The sequence below is a fragment of the Crinia signifera genome, chromosome 1 (genome assembly GCF_055691185.1).
Source record: "Crinia signifera chromosome 1, ASM5569118v1, whole genome shotgun sequence".
Classification (NCBI taxonomy): Eukaryota; Metazoa; Chordata; class Amphibia; order Anura; family Myobatrachidae; genus Crinia; species Crinia signifera.
The window spans coordinates 159,485,867-159,506,535 of record NC_139217.1 but is presented as its reverse complement, the minus strand read 5'-3'; the positions used below and the strand labels follow the sequence as shown (position 1 = coordinate 159,506,535).

The window sequence follows — 20,669 nt, the reverse complement described above, 5'->3', positions numbered from 1 at the left end:
ATAATAGTGGGTTTTTGTCAGTGCGTATTGTTTTTGTTCGTGTTTTCAAATAATAGTGGGTTTTTGTCAGTGCGTATTGTTTTTGTTCTTTGGGGAATTTTATACCTGCTTAACCTAAGAAACTTCAGAGGGGTTTTTGTGCCACTCAACCTTTGGACAGGAAATTATACAGTAAATGGCAGCAGTCATGGTTAGCTTTGAGTCACAAAAGATAACATTTAAAGCTAGACTTCAGCAATGAATGTTAAAGATAAGAAAACCTACAAGACTTAACCCCTTTAAAACTGCACAACAACTTAGCACTGTAATTTTCATAACTTTACATTACTTTCAATGGTGATAATGTAGTTTGACTGCAGATAAGCTGTAAAACTATGGAGGTAGTCTCATGCAACAAACTTACCATCAGCAGATTTGCTGACCATCTGTAAAATATTAGCCACCGCGAGGCAGGGGAGGCCATCCGATGGCAGAGGAGCATAGATAAAGAGCTCCATGAAGAATGATGATGCAGTGGAACTCCTGAATGAGTGGCAGCCATTTATTTTATTTACAGTTTCTTATATAGCGCATACATATTAGGCAGAGCTTTACAGAGTATAGTCGCCATGCAAAAATGCTTAAAGTCTACCACCCCCAGGTGGAGAATGAAGATGTTGCAGAAGTGCTGGATATGCGGTGGACTTGCAAAACACAATCAAGGCCCCTGCCACCCAGGCAAAGAATGCAAATTCTGGAAGGGAAGGGGCAGCCGTTTGTAGTACACAGCTCTGGCAGGGGCCACCTTCCCTTGCAACACCCAGGGCATGTGACCTGCATGCACCTGCCTTGTTACACCACTGCTTTAATGGTGAGTGATGTCACAGACAGAACAGGCAGGGGAGGACTAGCAGAATGATAGTTCTATTATACCGACATTACATTGATTATACCATATGTGAAAGGTAAATCTCCATGAAATTGATTGCGCCGACTGTTACTGCAGCAATGCTGTCATGCATAAGGACACCTACAGTACCCCCAGAGAGATCCTTAGTCCAATAAGTCCAGACGGGCATACGGTGCAGAAGTGACTAAAGTTGTGTGAGGAAAATGATAGTGACAGGAGGTGGCGAGGAAATAATGAAGATGATCCAGCATCCAGCAATGTCCCAAACAAACCGTAGTCTCACAAACACACCAAAATTTCTTAAGTACACCACTTCAGGCCTCAAGGATTCTATAACCTCATTATTAATGACCTGCCAACAGCGCTGAATAACTGTGATAATGAGGTACGCATACAGTGCAATATAAATTATATAAGACTAGTAAGCCTGCTCAAAGCAAATGTTTTAAAAGCTAGTCTGCTACTTTGTGATTGCCTCTGTGTTTGTGCATGTGTGAGAGAGAGAAAGAGGTAGTTTCACTTGCTGCCATTGGTTTAGAGACACACATACGGACACTAGACATATATACAGTTGATCATTGCCAAAGGAATCCAGGAAACTCCAGTAACATCACTAAGGCTCTCCTGCACACACTGAACGGTGAGATGGTGGAGGTTCTGCCCACTGTGATACGGACACTGATGGCCATAGTACAGATAAATGACATAAAAAGCTGCCATGGAAATGACAGACTACTGCTCTGTGTGTGAAGATACAAAAACTATTCCAGCAAAAGACATCCAGCTGAGCGCTCTGCGCCTACTAAAGGCGCTGATAAAAAGGTACAGCCCATGCATGGGCAGCAATATCAGTGCCATAGTAAAGGAGCAGCTTATAGCAGTTCTGACCAAAATGCAGAGCAAGAATGCACAACAATCAGCAGCTGCATGTCTGCAAACTTGCCTATGCCATCTGGGTGTAGCATCAGAGAGTTTTACAGTCAGGATCCTCAGAATGAAAAGTCCCTGTACATGCTATAATCCTAGCAAGAAAACATATGCTGAAGAATCTGCTCTTGGATGTATTGAAGAAATGGCCCATTGTCCTGGAGACATGGGACCTGGTGAAACTTCTAAGCGTTATTAAGGAATTTACACCACATTATGTCATGTCATCCAGAGACCAAAACAAGATGGCCAAACTCCCGGATCAGAGACGGAAGTTAATACATGCAATATGGTCACTTTTCATCCGATCCCTCATTCTGGAAGCTCAGACTCAGATGAAAAGTGGCCATATCGCACTAGTGGATGAAGGCCCTAAGTTGTCAAGTATTTTTATGAATCCTATGTATCCTATATGGCATCTCCTGTTGTAATTTCATACAAGCAAAGGAGCTGGGTTTGCCAAGGTGGGAAAGGTTTGCCCCCCCCCCCCCCCCCCCCCGTCTCACCAGATTTGCAGGAGTAGTTCAACTGCATTTATGCAAAGTGTCTGTGAAAAAGGAGCTTGAAAGGTAGAGGCCTCCTGGCACTGCATCTCAGGTCTGGTGAAGCCTGTTTACCAAGCTTTACTGCGGCACTTGGAGCAAGATGCATACAGTTAATTCCAGTCGGCATAGCAATTTATATTTGCTCTGTTTATACAACTGATTATTTAATCCTGGTTTCTTTTGTTTTACTTTGTTAGAACTATTCCTACTAATATTAGCAAAAATAAATATTTCATCATATACAGTATGCAGTGATCACTGCGAAACAAAGAGAAGCAGTTTTGCCAACATTGGATTCACCTGTTGGAGCACAAGTGTTTCCTGTAGGGGCAGGAACTCATTTCGTGCACCTGGGTTGTGAAGTGATGGTAAACACGGTGGAGGGGCAGGGACTGCAAACTAAAATATGGTATACATTTAATGGGGTTCCCTGTTTCAATCATGTATAATTATACATATTCTTTGTAGTCGATCGTATTTTAGGCTGAATATTTGAGGACTTTGTAATTATGAGAAAGTATGAAAACATTTTTTTTTTTTTAAATCTGGCTATGATACATACACATAGAAAATAATACATCAGTGATATGCGGTGAGGTCAATTGCTCGGAAGCCACCCAGCACAAATATTTTGACATGTCCTTTATGGATTCCCTTATCGGAGGAGGGGGTTTGGAGTATTGAGGAAAAAGGGCTGTGAGAGAGTGCAATTGGTGTGCGAAGGGGGAATGCTATGATCAGTGTTAAGATCAGGCAGCTGGGAGAGCATGGACCAGCCTTGGCCACGTTTCTGCAGAACACATCTTTAGCCCAAGCCAGTGGGAATGATGGTTGGGGGGGGGGGGGGGGTACTAGGGGGCGGTCTGTATCATTGAGAGTGCATGCCTTGAGTCCATGTGAAGGCATGCATATTATAGCTACCTCCCCAGGTACTGTTTTCAATTCAATGATTCTGCCTGAGGTGTGGCCTTGCCCCCAGCTCCATACAGTTTCTGATTGCCAGTGGGTGGCAGAGCGGAATCGGTACATTTATCAGAATGAACTTAGGTCTACAGTCATTAAGTCGACCCCACTAGGTCGACTGGCAGGAAGGTCGACCTGATTTAAGGTCGACATGGGCCAAGGTCGACATGACTTAAGGTCAAATTTGCATAAAGGTCGACATGAGTAAGGTCGACTGGTCATAAGGTCGACATGGTTTTTTTTACTGTTTTTTTATCCGAATGTCGACACAGTCGACATGGACACAGTTGGCAATGAGAATCGGACCCTCGCATAGCTCGCTTCGCTCGCAATGCTTCGGGCACGGTGGCTCGCTTCGCACGCCACAGCTTTAATAACCTCCTCCACGCCCTAGTGGATGGTAGGGCATGAAATACCGCCTGTCGGCACATGTCAGCTCAAAAAACAGTGAAAAACCCCATGTCGACCTTATGACTAGTCGACCTTCCTCATGTCGACCTTTATGCAAATTCGACCTTAAGTCATGTCGACCTTGGCCCATGTCGACCTTAAGTCAGGTCGACCTTCCTGCCAGTCGACCTAGTGGGGTCGACCTAATGACTGTAGACCTAAGTTCATTCTAATAGATGACCGCTTCCCGGCAGAGCTCTAGCAGCCTTTCCTCTGTTTCTGCATGGAATAAGCAAAGTAGTATAAGCTGACCTCTAGAACCGCTTGAACTCTAGTGAAGTTGCCAAGAGCCAGTTTGATTAAGTCATTTGAGAGCACCAACTTAAGACCCAAATTGGTCGGTAACTAAATTGCAAAGCCTCTGGATGGACGATTACGATATTAATTGGATTTATATTTAAAGATATAGTGCCCAATTAACCTGTGTAAGTGACTTATAAGGCTAGCGGAGTGGAATTTTCAGTCCACTCCTACCAGAATGATCATTTTGAGATGAATACGATTTTGATACTCTATGGTGCCTTGATTCAAAATAGTTTGGGAGCCACGGTGCGAAGAGAGGTTTCACAATGTCTAGAACCCGCTATCCAGCTGCAATATACTACAGTGTCTCCTTGCTCTTTAGCAGTAATGCTCCAGCAGCTACACACCCATATACTGTAGATCGAATTCCTACTTCTGAGCTAGCATCCTGGTTTTGATAGCTCAAGAGTACCTTTTGGTGTCAAACCAGCCTCTTTTATGGCCTCTGCTCCTCCATTTCCTACCAAGCCTGATGCTGCATGCTCTCCTCGCTTGAGTGCATCACCCAACTTCGGTTCAGTCAAACATGAAGCTGATGGACCTTTAGTAGCTAAGTGGTGGCTATCTTGGTGTAGTCCACACACACACATATATATATATATATATATATATTTATATTATATACAGTATATACACACATACAATATATATATATATATATATATATATATATATATATATATATATATATATATATATATATATATATATATATATATATATATATATATATATATATATATAATCTTGCAGTCCCCTGGATAATAAAAAGGAGGACAGCAGGGCTACAATTGTTACATCTCCAACACATGTCAAAAGGACAATTCCTTAATGCCATGGTTTCAGAAAGACAATGTTACCTCCGTTGCTCTGCTTCTTCCTCGGCTTGCTTGCGTGCCCGTTCTGCAATTATTTCATCACAGATTACATCATATGGTTTGTCTGATGGATGTTCTCCCATTACCCAGACCCAGACTTCTTGATCTTTGCCAATATTCCAGTTTACAGTTTTCTGAGAAGCTGGGAAATACACAAAAACAAATGTAAATAGTGGTGCAAAAATCAAATATAGCGTCTCAACAACAGATTCTCTTTTCTCAACATTGGATTATCTTTATTTTATTATTAAATATTTATATAGCACCACATAGTATCTGCATCACCCAGTACAGAGTTTATAAACAAGTAAAAAAATATCTCACAAAAACAGTGACTTAAGGTCCGTACACTCTGGGCGACTATGTCCAGCGTGGATGGACAGCGATGATCGCGTTCATCGCTGGGGGCAAAGCCGCTCAGTGCATACACACTGAGCGGCTTTCCCCCTGCCCAGTGACGATGGAGGGGAGAGGACAGCTTTGCGCAGGGCTATGCAAAGCCATCCTTAAAGCCACTCATCTGCTGTTATTACCAGCAGATGAGTGTCTTTCGCACTCATCGCTGGGGGCATACATACTGGGCGGCTTTGAGCTGAAAGCTGCTCAAACCTGCTGTTTTGAGCGGCTTTCAGCCCAAAGTCACCCAGTGTGTCTGGGTCTTTAAGCTGTGTACACAAGGTGTGATTTTGGCTAATGGACAATTTTGACTATCCGATTCTTATTTTAATATGCAATTTTGGCTAACTGCACTTTTGACTATCTTGCTATTTGGCCCCAGGCTAAATACAGTATATGGGGGACATAGTAAAAATAGACTTGCCTGCACAGTGTATTTTCCCTTGCGATACTGATGCTTCGAGGCCTTGCATCGGTATCTCAAGCCTCCTAAACAATTTGGGCTAACTTACTATCCTAGTTTGACTGTCAAAACAGTAGCCAAAATGACAGTGTGTACACACCATTACGGTTCAAGACATTATAGGAAAAGTAAAAGGTATATAAACATTTCTTCATCAGCAGACTATACTAATATATAAGTATTAGGTAAAACCGAGTGATTAGATGCCAACAAAAGGAAGTATGGAGATGGTTTAGGTAAAAGGAGGAAGAGGACATGAGGGAAGAGGGCCTAGCTTGTGAGAGCTTGCATTCTAAAAGGGGAGGGGTAGACAGAAAGGGGTGATACAAATGGTAGAAGTGAGCATCTAACAGTGAGTTAGGATTAGAGATGGCTGGTTTTGGATTAGAAGTGGATCTTGAAAGCCTATAGAAAGGTGGAGAGTCTGTGGGTTGTGAGGTAGAGTTCCAAAGGTAGGGAGCAGCACATGAAAAGTGTTGAAGGCAGGAGTAGGAGAAAGTAACTAGAGGCGGAGCCACTGTAGGATTTGTAAGAGGGGGAGATGGATGTACTGCGTTTGATGAGAAAGGTAAGCCTGACTGCAGCTCACTGCGTCCCCTATTTGTCAGGGATGCCACATAGAAGATTAAAGTAGTCTAATCGCAAGATTACCAGTGAGTGGATGAGGGTCTTACTAGCATCCTGGATGAGAAAGTCTGATCCTCAAAATATTGTTTGAGAGGACAATGGTAGGTTTGTAAAGAGTTGCTGAATGTGTGGTATTAAAGAAAGGGAATAGTCAAGGATTACTCAAAGACAGCACACTATGAAAATAGAGGATATAGTAGCTCCATCAATAGATAATGAAATTGTGGGAGGTGATGTAGTGTAGAGGGTGGGAAGATGATCAGCTCAGTAATAGATATGTTGAGTTTAAGAAAATGCTGGTACATCCAAGAACAGATAGCAGACATAATGTTTTATATGAGTGAGGAGAGCAGGGGAGATATCAGGAAGATGATATTGTAAGTCAAAAGAATTCAATGAGATCACCTAAAGAGGATTTATATAGAGTGAGAAAAGGAGTGGACATAGAACAAAATCTTTGGGAATACCTTCCTGTTAGTGGAAGTGGGAGGGGGATGGAATCACAGTAAGAGAAGAACGGTCGGCTAAAAGGAAGATAGCCAGGATCATGCCCGTTCAGTGGACACTCGATGAGTGTGGCTAGATCTGTAAAATTGTACCCCCGTTTTTTCAATACTATTGAATGGGGGTCTATTATGAACTATTCAGCATTTTGAGCAACTTACCCTCTAGAGTCCTGCATCCACAGCAGCAGTGCTGCAGAAATCACTGGGAAAATAGCATGAGGCCAATTTCAGGCATTTTGCATATGTGTAGTGGACTCTGGGACAGTGCTAGGGTCCCCTAGTGCTCAGAGTCTACGTAGGTGTTCCACAGCCATTGGAAGGGATGCCTGAATATTATTAGTTTCCAGTCTTGTACCAAAAGTAGTAGTACAGAACAACCATTGCACATACTGTATGTTTCTACTGATGACTTCTGTAATGTATAATGTATGAGACATTAGTACATTAAAAAGTCAGGAGCGTGTTGATCCACCACAACATAATATACATGTGATGTGCTTTATATGAGATATTAATTCATGCACTGATGCACGCGAGATTGCTATGTGCCTACATGTGAGAGGAATGTGGTATGGGTGTGTTTCTGTATGTGTACTAAGGATTTCAATTTAATTTACAGATGTCCAGTACACGACAGTCATGATAAAGGAATACTACGTGCATTTGTGTAAAGCATAATAATTTTAACAACCAAATCTATGGACAGCTAGATTGTACATGTACATCCGGTTCAAGGACAAAATCACAAATCGTTTTTAGGGTGTGATTGGCTGATGAGTGCATGTGCAGTCATTGTCAGACAGCAGTTAATCGACTAATTAATATTTAAATAGGTTTTCCCAAGCATCTCTATCCAAATTGCGGCAACTGTAACATTAGCACATCATCGGAGTCAAAACTCGAATCTGCGGCAGCATTTGCGTACAACTATGAATCAGGCCCAAGGGCCCCTGCATTCCAGGGCATATTTTTTTCTATGCTGAGATCATAATTTCACTTTTGTAGTAGATCCAATTACACACCAGACAGTGTCCTATCTATTTGATTTTGTGATTTATCGAATACCACATGTAAGTGTTATACGAGACGGTTTGTACCACATTGCTGAATAAAATTTTAATGCACTAGAGGCCCGATTCAAAGGGCACTTTTATGAATATACTGTGCATGCGACTGGGCTGTCCAGCAAAGAAATCCTGCTACTTTTTTTCCTTCACTAGCCATTCGCAAGTTGATTGACATTGAAAGGTAGCTGGCGTCTGGGGGTGGTAAGTTAACCGGCCATTTAATGGGCGTGCTAAAAAAATAAAATAAAAATGCAGATGTGTCAGAATAACCACGGGCATACCTAGGGAAATATAGGCGTGAACAAGTGTTTTAGGGGAGGGCATGACACATCAGCATTGGCTTTGATTTCATCGCAATCGCTGAGTAAGTGCATGGCTACTGAGAGCCTGCTAACAGTGGTGACCAGTGGGGAAATCATTCCATGATGAGCGGCTTATGAATGGATTTGCAAACAGATTAGCAGCCGTGCACATCTAGTAACACAGCAAGCACATCAATTTAAAAGGCGGTATTTCAAACTAGCAGGAGCGGCATTTACCAGATTATTGTCCACTTTACAGTTAGATGCAGTTTTGCAAAACTGAAACGATAGGCTGTGGAGGCACCCAGCACAGGTCAAGACCACCCCATTTGCAAGGTCTCTCCCTGAAATGCGGCTGCAAAATATTGTGGGCACATTGCTTAAGTGTTTTACTACACATGGCCGACTGACCCATGGCTGCATGGCCTAGCTGCGAAACCAGACGATCATGTCCTTGTTGTAGCGGCTGCATTGTCCAAGCCACTATCAGAAAACGCGGCGTCTCACCCTCACAACACCACACTACTGTCCCCAACGGCTCCAAAACTGCATTCTTCACTTTTGCGCTGGCCTCTGAATCAGATCACTGTCAACTAGAGATGTGCAGGCTCTGATTTACTCTCATTTCAATGCAGGATCGTATTGGCTATCAACAACGGTCATGTGATTTGGGATAGCCAATAAGATCCTGCTTTGAAATCAGAGTAAATCAGAACCTGCACATCTCTACTGTCAACCCAGTCACGGTTGTGCAGGTTTTTAAGCGATACATCAGTTCATTTGTGACTACAGTGCAAGATGAAATGGCTGCCCCATGAAAGAGCAGAGTGAGGGCCTTTGTTTTTTTTAGTGGTGCAAGGGTGTGTCTGGTGATGATATTTGCACCGTATGGAGAAAGTGTTTTGTTGCAAAGAAGTGTGTATGAATGGATAGAGAAGTTCAAAAGAGAACGCACACGTGTCAGCCATGAAGTAGGAGCTAGACACCTGTCCATGTCCTAAACAGATGAGGTGTTAAACCATCCTCCTTATAGTCCTAAGCTGACTATTACCTGTTTGAGCCTCTGAAAGCAGCCATAAGTTGAAGAGGTGCAGACAGGAATGCATTCGCGAATCGCAGCTCATATGAAAACAGTTTTTTTAATGAGGGAATACAAAAGCTTGTTGGCAACGCGTATTGAAAACCAGGGAGATTATTACTTCAGAGAATAAAGTATTTCTCTTTTCTGAAAGCTGGTTAAAATAATTTCTACAGTAAACGGTGAATATATTGATATACTGTATGTATTAATATTTTGATGTTATTCAGCAACATGTCAGGTCGGTGAACCCCAGGGCTTGACTGCCTATTATTCCTTACCTCACACAACCAAAGCTCTTCTCAGTTTTATTGTCCTATTACTAAAGCTACCCATGGGGCTACAACCTGTATAATGGCAGCCGACAGGAAGACAACAGTAACTGGGATAACCAGACATTACTACAGTAGTATGCAGAAGAGGGGGATCTGTATGTACAGCACATCAGTCATTTAATTTGATGGGCTAAAACAGCAGAAGACTTCATGGTGTTCCACTCCTGTCAGACAGAGGCACCAGTGGGTGCAGACACACCAAAACTAGACAGATGAAGATTTAAAAAAAAAAAAAAAAAAAAAACAGTGCTTGATCTGACAATCTGTCAATTTCTGCTGCAAAATAGGATGGCGGAGTCAAAATATTAACCCAAGTATGCATCCGGACCATAGTCATTGGTAATACTGGTGGTGGTGGTGGTGATGTAATGGTGTTCAGAATCTTTCCCTCGCAGGCATTATATATAAGTTGCTTAAATTAGAAACATATTGGATCTTTCGGCTTCAAACCTTAAGCCCCAAGGGACTGAATGAACACATGCCATTTAACATTTTTCTCTAGATCCCCTGATCCTGTCCTTTAGATCTGTAACGTCATGTCAGCTCTCTACATTGATACTGTGATCTGTTGGTTTTATGCACTTATATGTATTTTTCACTTATTTGTTGTTGTTTCTCCTTCCCATTCCAGACAGCCTCTAGCTTGTTGCTTAGCAACCGGATGCCATCTACGTGTGCCCCGTGACCAGTGTGCTTGTGAAGTGCACATAGTTTATTTTCCTCTATCCTTGATGCCAGAGAGCGCTACACACAGCCCTGTGGAGGTCGCAGAGCGTTGTTTTTGAGACACAGACCTCTGGATCGCTGACGCTGGCTCTGTGTGACTAGAAACACGGGCGGGCGTGAGGCGTCTCCTTGGCAACCAGGGAATGAGCGGGACGCAGTCTGAAGACACCAGCACGCCGGCCTGATGGACCCGGAAATGGCAGTGATACGGGAGCTGACACCCTGGAAGCAGGCGGAGGGATTGGATGAGCGTCACACATGGCACGGTATTTATGTTGTTTATTGTTCATTATGTATCTGGTTTGTCTTGAGAACGGAAGTAAATTCCGAAACGTTGACTGTTACCAGTGTCTGGAGTCTTCTTATCAAAATCCGTGGAGTGCTGCTACGCCACCCCATATATATATATTTATGGCCCCAGGCTACCAATCTTGAAATGACTACCTATATAGCAGGATAATGTGCCATGCCAACTCAAGCTGGTTCCATGAACAGGAAAATATGATCATTGTTTCTCCAATGGCCTCCTCATTAACTATATCAGACCTGATCTGGAGAAAAGGCGCCATTGAAGGCACAACTAATACTAAGAGCCTAGGATGCCCATTAACCAGCTTTTGACTTCTGAACACCCCAGAGTCAAGACTGACCCAACCATTCAAACTGCTTTGTAGTCGTGAATGTGGCAGCAAGATATAGTCTTCAAACAGGAATTACTGGGAGATAGGCACCAAACAGTGTTGCACTCACTTCACTGTCCCTTGTGCAGTATCACCTACCATGTGGAAGCTGAAGTGATGATCCATGATGGATCTACTTTATAAATGTACTTGCATATGCACACTGTAGGTAACTAGATCTTTACTATATGTAGGCAAGATCTGGGCCAGCGATGGTGATGTCTGGGACCGTGCATCGCCATAGCTATGGGGCATACACAAAGTGCGATCCGTGCTTTATTTCTAAGCGATCAAGACAGATTGTTTAGAAAATGTGCTATTATCGCCCTGTGTGTATGCTCCTTTACTGTGGAAATACAAGCAGTTCAGCTTTAATACTACTACGATTACCTACAGTATTTGTAATTGTTTGCTAATCGGTGAATGCTGCTCTTCAAGGTAACCATATTATCATAACATGTGCACACTGGGCAGTCTTTATTTTAGTGTTTAACTTAATTGACTCATCAATAAGCACCAATTAAAAGACATAGTTTTCACTTTTGTTATTCCCTGGGAAATGAATGAATGCAAACTAAAAATAAAGTGGTTTCTGACTGTAAAAAAAAATATTCCTTGGAAACTAGTAGGGCGTGTGGTAGAAATGGGTACAAGTTACCAAAGCCCAGATCTGACTGAGGGCTTGGGCCCAGTCCCAGTGTACCATGTACCTCAATATGGCTTAAAAAGGTCAAAAAGATTCTAGTGGTACCCCACAAGTGAGTTTCTTCAAAGCTAACTCACCATCTGCAACCGCCAAACCAACCCCCTCCAGGGAAGAAATTAATAAGCAACGGTCAGCTCTCTCAACCCCCGTCTGACCCCAAACTAAGATTACGATCTGATCATTCCAGGGAGATGATGCTCCTCTGACAGTAGGTCTGAGGAAACAACTTTTCGCTTCCTTTAAAAGCAGATATAACTGCGGAATTTAAAACCGCTCTACAGACTTGCCAACAAACAATATATGACATTGGTCAAAGAAGGGATCACCTGGAAAATTTGAAGAGGTGATCCGCTCTCACAATGCTGTTCTCCCCTCCCATAATGAGCTGTCATCCGAAGGAGAGTCCCTAAGATCCAAAATAGGATACCTTGAAGACCGTTTAAGATGTAATAATCTCAAAGTCAGGGGGATACCGGAATCTGCAGCCAATCCAGATTTAGAAGATTTTGTCACAAAAAAAAACAAAAAACTTTTTAAACAACTTCTACCAGAGGCTAGTGCCCATGACCTGCTATTTGATCATATTCACCGCCTCCCTAAACCCCAAAATGCCCCATCAGATGCAACCAGAGACACAATAATACGTTTTCACTTCTATCACATCAAAGAAAAAAATATTACGAGCCACTAGATCCAAGGACTTGTCAGCACCTATCCTGGGTAATCTTCACATTTTTGGTGATTTATCAGTAGCAACAATAGCCCATCATCAAACATTTCTTCCAGTAACTAGAGCTCTCCAAAGAGCTGAAATCCATTATAGATGGGGTTACCACACTAAACTGATTATCCTTTGCAATGGCTCTACAGTAGTTGGGACCACACCAGAAGATGACACCAAACTTCTGGTTAAATGGAATCTAGAAGATATTTCAGCTACTATTCGAAAGCACCATAAAGTGCATAATGACTGGTCGATGGCATAACGGTCTTGGACTGTATATCCTTTTTGAACCTTGACATGCAGGAATTTATTTAATATAAACATAGAAACATAGAATTTGACGGCAGATAAGAACCACTTGGCCCATTTAGTCTGCCCCTTTTTTTTTTAAACATGTTACCTCAAACCATATTTGATCCTTATTTTTTTTGTAAGGATATCAATATGCTTATCCCAAGCATGTTTAAATTGTACTACTGTATTTGCGTCTACCACCTCTGTTGGGAGGCTATTCCACTTATCTACTACTCTTTCTGTGAAAAAATTCTTCCTCGCATTTCCCCTGAATCTTCCTCCCTCTAGTTTCAGTGCATGTCCTCGTGTTCTGTTGCTCCTCTTCCTGTGAAGAATGTCTCCCACCTGTACCTTGTTAAAGCCCTTGATATATTTGAAAGTTTCTATCATGTCCCCCCTTTCCCTTCTCTGCTCTAAAGTATACATATTAAGATCTTTTAGTCTTTCCTGGTACGTTTTGTGATGTAGGCCATGCACCATTTTAGTTGCTCTTCTTTGTACAGTCTCTAATGTATTTATATCCTTCTGGAGATATGGCCTCCAGAACTGAACACAATACTCTAGGTGAGGTCGTACCAATGACCTATACAGTGGCATTATTACTTCTTTCTTTCTACTGCTGATACCTCTCCCTATGCAACCAAGCATCTGACTTGCCTTCTTCATTGCTTTGTTACATTGCCTACCTGCTTTTAAGTCCCCTGAAATAGTGACACCTAGATCCCTCTCTTCCTCAGTAGTTTCCATTATAGTGCCATTTATACTATATTGAGTCTTTGGATTTCTGAGACCCAAGTGCATGATTTTGCATTTTTTGCCATTAAACTGTAGTTGCCATTCTCTTGACCATTTCTCTAATCTGCCTAGATCCTCAATCATTTGTTTTACCCCTCCTGGTGTGTCTACCCTGTTGCATACCTTTGTGTCATCTGCAAAAAGGCACATTGTACCCTCAATTCCATTTGCAATATCACCAATAAAGATATTAAAAAGCACCGGTCCAAGTACAGATCCCTGGGGTACTCCACTTGTAACCTTTCCCTCCTTTGACTGTACTCCGTTTACTACAACTCTCTGTTTTCTGTCCTGCAACCACACTCTTATCCATTCAACTATCTTAGAATCCAATCCCAAGCTTTCAGTTTATTTAACAGTCTGCGATGTGGGACAGTGTCAAAAGCTTTACTAAAGTCTAGATAAGCTACATCTACAGCCCCACCTTGATCTATTACTTTAGTCACCCAGTCAAAAAAGTCAATAAGATTTGTTTGACATGATCTTCCCCCAGTAAACCCATGCTGTTTTGGATCCTGTAAATTGCTGGTTTTGAGATATTCTACAACTCTTTGTTTTAAGAGTGTTTCCATCAATTTCCCTACTACTGATGTAAGGCTCACTGGTCGATAGTTGCTTACCTCTTCCTTGCTTCCACTTTTGTACAGTGGGACTACATTCGCTGTTTTCCAGTCCTCTGGGATTACTCCAGTAGCTAGTGACTGGTTGAATAATTCTGTTATTGGTTTTACCAGCTCCCCTTTAAGCTCTTTTAGTATCATTGGATGTATCCCATCTGGCCCCATTGATTTATCCACTTTCAGTTTTGAGAGTTCTGTGAGGACTTTCTCCTCTGTAAATGTACTTGTCTCTCCCTCAGTTTTCTGACTATACTTGCAACTTAACTGTGGCCCCTTCCCCTCTCTTTCAGCAGTGAATACTGAGCAAAAATAATTATTAATATTATCTGCTATAACATTGTCCCCCTCCAGAAAACTTCCACTCTCTGTCTTCAGTCTAATTATTCCACTTTTTGTTTTTCTCCTTTCACTTATATACCTAAAAAAAGTTTTCCCCCCTTTATCCACTGACTGGGCCATTTTCTCTTCAGCCTGTGCTTTTGCACATCTGATTACCTTCTTAGCCTCCTTCTGTCTAACAAGATACACCTCTTTGTCCTCATTCTTCTGCGTCTGCTTAAATTTCTTGAAGGCCAACTTTTTTGCTTTCACAATACTTGCTACTTCTTTTGCAAACCACAATGGCTTTCTTTTTCTTGTGTTTTTCCTAACTCTTTTGACACAAAGTTCTGTTGCTTTTAGAATTGCACTTTTTAATTTTTCCCACTTATCCTGCACTCCTTCCAAGTTCTTCCACTCTGCCAAAGAATCCCTTACAGAGTTTCCCATCTCTACAAAATCAGCCTTCCTAAAATCTAACACCTTTGTTTTTGTGTGCGATGAGTCAGTCTCTGTCTTTATTTTGAACCATACTGCTTGATGGTCACTGGATCCCAGATTTTCACCCACATTTATGTCAGATATTCTGTCACCATTTGTAAGTATTAAGTCTAATATTGCGTCCTTACGAGTGGGCTCCCTCACCAATTGCTGGAGGGATGCTCCTTGCAAGGAATTCAGCATGTCCCTACTTCTGGTGGAACTTGCAACAGGCAGCTCCCAGTTTACATCAGGTAGATTAAAGTCTCCCATGATTATCACCTCTCCTTTTAATGCCATATAATTGATCATGTAATATTAATTGGCGGGGGAGCTGTGCAGTAGAGTTGCTCTTTATGTTGGCATTATAATGCATACTGACTGGTCCACTCTACCAATGTATTATTGTGGAGAGGATGATTAATGGCGCAGATATCACGCAACGCTTCCTGTGATATAACTTTACAGAGATGCTGGTTCATATACTATGACATGTTTTGATTTCTGTGTTCCTCCGCTGCTACATTGCTTTCAGGTATCCTTCTATATCACTAGTTTTACACGTTGTATCTTATCTGAACAAAGAATGATTGAGGTATATGCTTCCTGCACGCCCCCTGAATGTGCCGCCCTCTGTGGTGGTTCGCCTTTGCAGTAAATATTTGGTACTCTCTAATGCCCTTTTTTGTTTTTTTATCCCCCCTGCCATATTGTAATGTCTCTTTTGCAGACCCTACATACTATTTTATGGTACAGAAAATACAACTGGTAATGGCCCGACATCTTCACATTATATTAATCCTTTGATGATTCCCAATCATGCCAATAATGCTCGTCACTACCTACTAGACAATTCACCTAATAGGAATTTAGCACTACATACTTTTGCCAAACTGAAAGCACATGTAGTAGCTCTCCAGGAGACCCACTTTATGGCTGCTTCTCCACCCCAACTCACATATTATATATTCCGTACTGGTTAAACTTCTAACGGTCCCAAAAAGAAGGCAGGAGAAGTGCTATTGTTTTCCTCTGCGTTCCAATATGGATTGGAAAAACAAATAACTGATCCAGACGGCCATTACTGGATTCTTAATGGCAAATTAGAGGATAAGCAAGTCACGTTAGCAGTCGCATATGTACCTAACACTAAGCAGATCCCATTCATATGAAAATTTTGTAATGTCCTACAAGCGAATTGCTTGAGATCCTTACTTATTCTGGAAGATTTTATCCTAATGCTAGATACCCATATGGATAAATCTTCCCCGCTTCGCCCCCTGAATAGATCCAACCCTAAAAAACGATCTCAACAGTTTAGACTGATATTAGAGGAGTATTCCCTGTATGATGTGTGCAGGCAGTGGCGTAACTAGCTTTTGGGCGCCCCCCCGCCATTAAAAGGGAGGGTGCCCACCCACGCACCCCGCCGCACCAACCCCCGCCCGCCCCACCAACCCTCGCCCGCCCTGCCGCACCAACCCTCGCCCACCCCGCCGCACCAACCCCGGCAGTCTTACCTACGCTCATTACGTGCTGGTCCCGGCTCCCTTCTTCTGCTATGAGGACCACCACAAAATGTCCGCCCCCATGCAGCAGACAGTTTCAGAGAAGAAGGGAGCCGGGACCAGCGCGTACTGAAGACACTGACAGGTAAAGAATGCGGGGGATGGCGGCGGGGTGTAACTATAGCACTGCAGCCCCCGGCGCCCACACATGCACAGCGTCCCCGTCCCCCCCGCGCGGTCGCGGGGGCTGCGGTGCTATAGTTACGCCCCTGTGTGCAGGGCGAAAAACCCTTCATGTAAAGACTATACCTTCTACTCCACAGTTTATGCTTCCTATTCCCAAATTGACCTAGCCATTTTAGACAAATGGACCCTTCAGCAGATCCAGAGATCTCTTATACTCCCTGGTCTGACCACTCTGCTCTAACTCTTAAGGTGCCCATACACGGTACAATTGCCGAGTGCGATGAGATGCACGCTCCCGCACACATCCCATCGCACAGTTCCACATGGTTTTTGTACTAGATTGCATTGCATTGCAAAACGTATGCGATGCAATCTATTACAAATTGTATACAATAATTGTACTGTGTATGGGCAGCTTTAGGTGGATTTTGAATTATTTCCATCCATCCTTGAGACCATGGTGCCTAGGCGATTATCTATTGGACAATCCCAGTGTTAAGGAATCTATTCAGCAAGACCTACTGTCCTTTTTAGATACAATACCACAGCTGACACAAATATCTTTAACTACTGGTGCACCCTGAAGGCAGTGCTTAGAGGCTCCTTTCCAAGCAGCAGCCAGGCCCCAGCCAAACACAATAAATGACTGAAAGACATATAAACCCGCCTATCTAATCTAGAATACAGATTTAAACACTCCCCCTCAGACAAGACAGTGAATAAGGACTTCCTTAAAACTAGGGAAGAATGGAATATATTAACCCTTCAAGAAGTCCTTAAAAACCTCTTCAAACTAAAACAGAAATTCTAGGTCCAGGGAAAGAAGGCTAGTAGATTTCTGACAAGGAAACTTAGGGGCAATACAGTGCATGAAAAAGTAAAAAGGAGTTGTAAACATGAAAGGCACGAAAGTGACTGACCCATCCAACATTGTAAATGCCTTTGCTAATTACTATTCTTCGCTATAGAAGAAGCCCCTCTAACGAATGCCCTGCATATAGCCTATTTACAGTATAGCACAGCAAGAATAAAGTCAGTGTACAAGCTGGAGTTGATTTGTTGATTGAAATAAAAAACCCTGCATTGAATTTTGTTAAAAAGGCCACTACTGGACTACTTCTGTAATCATCTGCTAAAGGAGTTAACTAGGCCCACATTCCACAGGGGAAGAATGAAGCATAACAGGAATCAGGTTTCTCAAACAATTAGTCACAAAGCATTACGCACTGACTTATGGCTAACAATTAACTTCTGTGTTTACTTGTAGTCACGAGGACAGCTCCATCTTATTTTAACACATACAAAAATTGTATGTTTTGATACATGATATTTTTTAATGTGATTTTTTAATGTGACTTCAGTTTAAAGACAAATAGCCCCCTCATCGAGCCAGGTCATGTCCACCGTTTATGCTTAAAATATCCATCATATTTGCATAAATAAAGTGTGAGCGACCAAACTGCATTGTTAGCATACAGTACACTGACCCCTGGGGTATGTGGCATTTGTACAAAGATTGGACTCGGAATCTACAGTATGTAAAACAGGCTGTGATGGGAGCAGTCGCTGCTCATCCACACACACACCAAATTCCATTGTGCTTTGTTTGAGACTTTTTAGGTGTTTAAAATCAATTCCTGTTAAGGGTCTCAGCAGAGAGTGAGCAGTATTTTGCAGAGTATGCTATGTGAGAACAAAAAAAATTGCACATTACTCCAGGGCCATCTTTTCGACTGGGCTACTGTGTGGGGCCCCATAGCAGCCAAAGACAAAAAGTTGCTTACAGCAATTCCGTTCGCGCTGACCAGCGCTGGCCGTCATCCCTCCTCCTCCTCCAGTGGTCGCACTAAATGTTGGGGCACTGTTTTGCCTAAGGGCCTATATTGGGTTATGGTATAAAACATTTACAGTGTCTAGGTCTACAATCATATGGTCGACAGTCACAAGGTCAAAAGGTTGACATTAAAAAGGTTGACAAGGTCCAAAGGTCGACATGTTTTTAGGGTGTCATTGTCAACATGGACACTGTCTAACTGTACCACGTCTGCTCACCATGCTTAGGGCTCCCTCCAAGCCCTAGTGGATGGTAGGGCATGAAATACCACCTGTCGGCTAAAAAATTTGTAAATTTAGTCAAACTTTTTTCATGTCGACCTATTGCCTGTCGACCATACGACTGTCTATCATGAGTCAGTCTATGATCAGTCCAGATACCCCTGTAATGCTGATAAGAGGTCTCTGCATTACTCCCTTCCAGGGATGAATTAACCCATGACCTTAATTTGCATAAGCCGTGCCCTCATTTGCATACGTGTGTGTGAGTGTCCCTATTCTCTCATTGAGATAGTTGGGAGGTATGCATTACTACTGTGCAGCCCTAGGATGCAGGCAACAGCACCTCAGCAGGAAAAAAAATAATTGATGGGCTCCTAGCCCTGGCCAGTGGGCTTTAGTATAGTGTACTTAATAAATAATAATGCCCTGCTCCTCGCAGAGTGTTCATGAAGGGGACGTAAAAGAAAAAAATAATAATAAGTACCTCTTTCAATCTTCCCCTCTCCTTGGACTTTAGCTGCTTGGGTTATCATGGGATGTTCGGCTGAGTCTTTGATTATACATGCATATTTGTTTTTATGGACTGTGCGGTCTGTACCATGTATTTTTAGTTTCTGGGTTTACTTTTTCATAAGGTACTTTGTATGCTCCATTTATTGTATAATCCTTTTCTAAACTATTTATACAAATAAAAACTATGTTTTTTTTATTTTTATTTCTTAAGATCTCTATGGCAGGGCACTTTAAGGAGTCCCCTACCAGATAGTTATCTGATACATTTATTTTTAATAACACTATAGGAGAATTACCACCTTCAAAATGACATACAGTCAGACTTTTGTGAAAACTTAAAAAAAAAAAAAAAAAAAAGGGGGAGTATGTTCTTTCATTGTGTCATTTCTAAACATTTGTTTTTGTTGTATTTCTAGTGTTTTACATAGTTACTTCCAGGAAGGGTCCGGTATGATATGCCGGCGGTCTAAATACTGACGCCGGACTCCCAACTGCCGCAATGCCGACAAGGGAGGGGGGGGAGGGCGTGGATCGCTCGCCACACTATTTTATTCTCCCTCTATGGGTGTCGTGGACATTGTGGCGGTCAGGATTCCGGCGTCTGTATTTTGACCGCCAGCATATTGATCACATCCCCCCAGGAATATTAGCTGCTTTGGCAACAACTTGTCATACTAATGTACAACACCTTTATGGTCCAATAGATGCTGCTGCTTCCACATATGAATCAGGCCAACTGAGTTAGGATAAAATCCAACAGACAAGGAGCAATTTGATCCTGGAACCAACCATATTGCATTGCAAGGGGTGTACATGCATTTATTGTTTACATGCAAATGAAGTTAGTATTTTTCCATGCAAAAGTAGTCAACAAATACTGATCAGCTGGAAAAAAAAAAAATCACCTTTGATAAAAAGTTCCCTAACATTTTTAATAACCAAGATATGCCATTAATGGTGGTAGCCATACTAAGTACAGTAATTATGATTCTGTAATGCTCTTCAGTGACTTAGTAGAGCACAACCTCAATGACAAGCACAGGATTTTGTATCAAACACAGCATAAAAAAGGTTTTGAAATACTTTGTATACATTTCACAGGCATGTAAACGGTCCCACAACTATATGCAGATGTCTTACATCCCTTTGCCACATGCAGAATACTAGGCTTTAAAATGGTCTTCATAAACAGTAAAAATGGCAGTAATTCAAGAAAATGATGCAGTATACGAGTTAGAATTCCACAACGTGGACTTTAGAACATCCAGATAAATGATGTGTCTTACTGAACTAATAACCACTTTATAACAAAAAAGCTTTCACACCGTCATGAAA

General features: G+C 42.1%; 1 protein-coding gene across 3 annotated transcripts in view; it reads right to left on the bottom strand.

Annotated features, from left to right (window-relative positions):
- SH2D4A (SH2 domain containing 4A) overlaps positions 1 to 20,669 on the bottom strand; it is an 82,607-nt gene that overhangs the window by 36,228 nt on the left and 25,710 nt on the right. For all 3 annotated transcript variants that reach the window (XM_083175320.1, XM_083175338.1, XM_083175329.1), the window contains exon 3: positions 4,938 to 5,097. In XM_083175320.1, the coding sequence (XP_083031446.1) occupies positions 4,938 to 5,097 (160 nt within the window). The remainder of the gene's footprint in view (positions 1 to 4,937; positions 5,098 to 20,669) is intronic.